This window comes from Borostomias antarcticus (genome assembly GCF_949987555.1).
Source record: "Borostomias antarcticus genome assembly, chromosome: 3".
Taxonomy (NCBI): Eukaryota; Metazoa; Chordata; class Actinopteri; order Stomiiformes; family Stomiidae; genus Borostomias; species Borostomias antarcticus.
Window position 1 is genome coordinate 36,313,708 of NC_140236.1, and position 5,000 is coordinate 36,318,707.

Here is a 5,000-nt window from a genome sequence, read left to right on the forward strand (position 1 = left end):
ATTGGCAACGGTAATTTATGGTGGCATTGTGTGGTGTCTGCTTTCAGATGGGCTCTCCGGCTCGAAGAGACACAGCGTCCTATCCCTCAGGTCAACTGTGCTACGAGCTGCACTGGGACACCGAGAAAAACGGCAGCTCTGGTGAGACACCATGTGGCCAACGTTGGTATTGCAAGTCATAATATTGCAAGTCACTGGAAATTATCTATTTGATTTATGTAATATTGTATACAGTAGGGCTACAATCCATGCAATAGGGTATAATGATTGCAAAGAGCATCATAGATACAATATAATAATAATACAGTGTGCAGAACTACCTTTAGAGGGACACGTTTGATTTCGTATGTACTGACGAATTGAAAATGAATGACAGGTTTGACATCAGATGGGTACCTGCGTGCGGACGGCCACCCCCCAGGGAGCAGGGACTATGAGGAGCACCTGTATGTGAACACCCAGAGTCTGGAGGCCCTGGAGGGGCCCCTGCAGGGGGCTGAGGGCCACAGAGGAGCCCGCGGCCCCGACAGCCCCAAGAAAGACATCTTCGACATGAGTGAGTCTCATCTACTCAAACCATGAGCCTGATACATACAGTTAGAGCGGTACAGTGGATGCAGTCTGTGCGGAGAGATTTGTATGTGTACTAGAGATGCGAATGTTGCAGATATCCGCGACATCCATGGATATCCGCATCCGTGGGGATGGGCCAATAAAAATCAACATTGTGATTAATTTCTGGTGGATTGCGGGTGGATTTGTCAGTTATATTCGTATTTAATAACTACTATATCTATATAAATTATATTATAACAACTGTGAGAAAGCGCGAGACCTGCCAGCAGCTCACTCAAATACCCTCGACCACTTCGTCAACAGAGATCCTGTGAAAGCGAGCCTATAATCTTTACATTGTTTAAGTCAAGAAAATGCGCCTGTATGAAAAGCGAATAAGCACGAACGGCTGGACATAATTTAAATATAAATACAATAACTTCCTGTTTGGCGGGTTGGGTGCGTCCCTACTAGCACAGTACTTATTTACAGTTAATATTAACACTAAAGATTTGCAGTGTAGGCCTAATAAAAATAATGACAAAAATATATTATAAACACCACAGACAAATTATAAAAACTAAATAAAATATTTTTTTTCATAATAAAAACTGATTCTGATTCTAATTGTAAGCTATAGTAATAAGATAAGATAAGATATCCATGTTAGCATATAGGAGTACTGTTACTATAGTTACTGTTAGCACTTCAGACTTCCACTGTGTCATCAGCTGCTGGCCCCTCTTCCCAGAGCAACGGACGTATTTTCAACCGGAGGTTTGGCGTCGCCCTGATTCAACCAGGTGTTCTGCGGAATTCTGTGACCATCAAATTTTAGAAGATAATTCCGTCGGGTGGATGATTGACGGGTGCTCAAACTCCATCTGCGCATCTCTAATGTGTACGTAATGGGTGTGCACGATCGCACTCGCATAACTGTATCTGTACTACTCCCCAGGACCGTTCGAGGATGCCCTGAAGCTGCACGAGGCCGGTGGTGCTCTAGCCTCTGGGGGGCCCGGGGCCGGCTCTGCTGGGGGTGTGGTGGTGCTGGAGGACCAGTGGCCCAGCCCGCCCCGGCGCCGGGCCCCCGTCGCCCCGACAGAGGAGCAGCTCCGCCGCGAGGCCTGGTACCACGGCCGCATGAGCCGGCGCGACGCCGAGAAGCTGCTGGTCCGAGACGGGGACTTCCTGGTGCGGGACAGCGCCACCAACCCGGGCCAGTACGTCCTGACGGGCATGCACTGCGGCCTGCCCAAGCACCTGCTGCTGGTGGACCCCGAGGGAGTGGTGAGCCACGCCCCTTATCTACACCAGGACGACCTTCACCCTACTCTGTCACCTCCTCCCGACAGGACTGACCTCCCCTGACCCCTCTGACCCCTCTGACCCCTGTGTCTCGCGCAGGTGCGCACCAAGGACATGCTGTTCGAGAGCATCAGTCACCTGATCGCCTACCACCTGAAGAACGAGCTGCCCATCGTGGCGGCCGAGAGCGAGCTCCACCTGAAACAGGTGGTCCGGCGGAAACAGTGACCCCCACAAGCCCAGCCTCGGAGGGGAGGAGTCTCTGGAGGGGTAAGCAACAATACAACAACAACAACGCATGGTGCCAGATATAGGTATCGCATTTGTAACGCGCTCCCCATCCAGTTGTTACACTGGCCCGGAGCGCCATTCACACACCAATGGCGGCAGCTGCCATGCAAGGCGCTCACCTGCTCATTGGGAGCAATTTGGGGTTCAGTGTCTTGCTCAAGGACACTTCCACAGGTAGTCAGGAGGAGCCGGGATTCAAACCACCGACCCTACGATCACTGAACGACCCGCTCTACCAACTGAGCTATACAGCCGCCCATACATTGTTGTCTAGTATCAACAGTCCTATGGTCTAGTGTTGACCAATTTATTGTTATCTGTTTCTATACTATACTTTCTCTCCCAGGATCCAGAGGAGAATGCCCATGAGTCCTCGTGAGGCCCAGACATGGAGAGGTGTTCGCTTGGCCGTACCCCCAGAACTGGAGCTCTCTCTGGGGAAGGACCCCGTGACTCCCTCTGCCCCGTGAGAGGACCGCCATGCTTCCTCCCACCTTCCTCCTCACTCAGCATACAGTCATTAAGCTTACCCAGAACTCCTCAAACAGGAAATCCAAAGGCCAGCCCACGGTGCCCAGTCCAACCGAATCCCAAGGTCGGAAATCCTGAGGTCACAGAGGGTCAAGGTGGTGACGTCTGCATACAGAAGTTGTCCCAGAAGTGGAACAAGTAGAGGATGGCGATGCTACGAAGTCTCTCACCTTCCTGCACAGTTATACGGAAGACTGAATCAGTCTCCTGTGTCATTCTCAGAAAGAACACTGACTATCATGTGCATACTAAAGTCTTAGTCTGTAGTATTTGAAATGGCGTCTGCAATGGAGCGTTGCGTTCATCCATTTCTTTTCAGCCTAAATCACTTATGAAAGGAAGATACCGCCCATTTCATTTGGCTATTTGGTTGCTTTTCATGATGAACTTGAGGATTATCATGCATGTATCTCCATACGGTTTAAGCTACACACAGTAGAAGATACACCGCTCACATTATTATCTGAATAGCTTCGCCATTATCGGCTACCTTCATCAGTCACACCCTTACGATTGCTCCACATGTAATCTCAGGACCGGTGCAGACATTCAAACTATTCTAGCGTTGAATCTCTCAAGAGATTATCGGCCCCAAGGTTAAAGAGAGATTTCCAACCTGCATAATGTTCTAATCCCTCAATACTGCATGACACAACCCCCTGGGGACAAACAATACTGTAACTATCATACATCCATGGCGTTCAGTGTGTCTTGCTAGTTACTGGTGTACAGTATATTCTGTTGGTACTGGGTAGCCTTCTACTGTCCCATGTGTGTTGTGTATCATAAAGCCAATGTGTGTTGTGTGTGTGTGTGTGTGTGTGTGTGTGTGTGTGTGTGTGTGTGTGTGTGTGTGTGTGTGTGAGAGAGAGAGAGAGAGGAGCCCCTCTCTTCCATGTGGTCAACTGAATGGTTTCATTTGTCATATCTATCAAGACTGACTAGCTACTACTACGGTCAACTCATACTCCGTGTGTATAGTAAGACTCTACTCAGAACCTACAAGTTCAGTGCCTTAATAGACAACTGCTTTTATCGTACTGTACATCACACTTTGCCACTGAAGAGGACAATTTGTGTACAGTACAGTACCATGTGCACACCCTAGTTTTCTTGTCATGCCAAACTTTACTCTAGTGAATAAATGAGTAAACGGACTGGAGGTGAAAGATTTTGTTTTTATTGTGAATTCAGTTGTGTGCTGCTGTCGTGTGCGAGTGAAGAAGATGTGCGTATCGTTTAAACCCCGTAACCTTCTGATTGGCTGTCCACCAGTCAGTACTTCCTGCAGATGCTATACCAGTTGTCCAATCAGTGATCTCTGAGCTTTGTTGATCCCAGATGGGCTGTGTTGTGGTCAGCGATGTCTCTTCTTCAGGCACACAGACAGGACGTAGCTTTCCTGTGATGTCACTCTCCGTTATGCAAAATCTTCCCCATTTGCTTTCTCAGGACGTTTGTTGTATATTATCTTCTGTAATGCATTTTTGTCAATAAAATGAATGAAAATGACCCTCTGGAGTTGTGTTTGACGTCACAGTGCCCCCTGCTGGGGGGGAGAGGGCATTACAGTAGGCCATGGGTTCCCAAACTCCATCAATGTGGGCCTCCCCTCTGAAAACAGTGACACACCCGCGCCCCCCCAGCCCCCCTAATTTGTCCATTTTGCAAGGCAGCGTTAGCTAGCCCATAACGTTACACAGCTAAGTTAGCTCGGTGGCACCTGCTGCTAGTTAACGTTATGATGTTTTTGCACAATACATTCATGCCTGCGGGGGGAGGCTCTCTCTGCACTATACACAAATTTAATATACATCTCTCCCAGTATTAATTTCGATTTTCTGACCTTTAAAATCACGTTTTATTCATAAAAACCATAGACATAAAAAAAAAAAAAAAATTCAACCATCCCTCCGCGCCTCCCCTGAATTTATTTGGGGCCCCCCAGGGGAGGCCCGCCTCACAGTTTGGGAATGCCTGCAGTAGGCTATACCGCAGAGGGAGGTGAATGAGTTGTGTTTGACGTCACAGTGCCCCCTGGTGGCCGGGAGAGGGTATTACAGTAGGCTATACCGCAGAGGGAGGTGAATGAGTTGTGTGGGGGGGTCTTATGGCTCCATAACTAGTGCAGCTGTTCAGCCTGACTCCTCATGTACATATGACAGCGCCAACATAAGACACTCGATATCCAGACACTGAAATAGACATAAGGGACCGTCCAGGAATTATGCCTCTAGAGTGATCAATGTTTTTGTTAATCCAATGTTCTACGTTCTGTCAAAACAACTTAAGAGCGGTAAGAGGAAGAGGACATT

At 48.4% G+C, this 5,000-nt stretch overlaps 1 protein-coding gene across 2 annotated transcripts in view; it reads left to right on the forward strand.

The window, feature by feature from the left end:
- The window catches only part of shc2 (SHC (Src homology 2 domain containing) transforming protein 2), a 23,863-nt gene extending 19,666 nt beyond the window's left edge, over window positions 1-4,197 (forward strand). For both annotated transcript variants that reach the window (XM_084435936.1, XM_084435935.1), the window contains 5 exons: window positions 48-141; window positions 377-556; window positions 1,514-1,845; window positions 1,963-2,133; window positions 2,501-4,197. In XM_084435936.1, coding sequence (XP_084292062.1) covers window positions 48-141; window positions 377-556; window positions 1,514-1,845; window positions 1,963-2,091 — 735 coding nt within the window. In that variant the 3' untranslated portion in view covers window positions 2,092-2,133; window positions 2,501-4,197. The remainder of the gene's footprint in view (window positions 1-47; window positions 142-376; window positions 557-1,513; window positions 1,846-1,962; window positions 2,134-2,500) is intronic.
- Window positions 4,198-5,000: the final 803 nt, after the last annotated feature.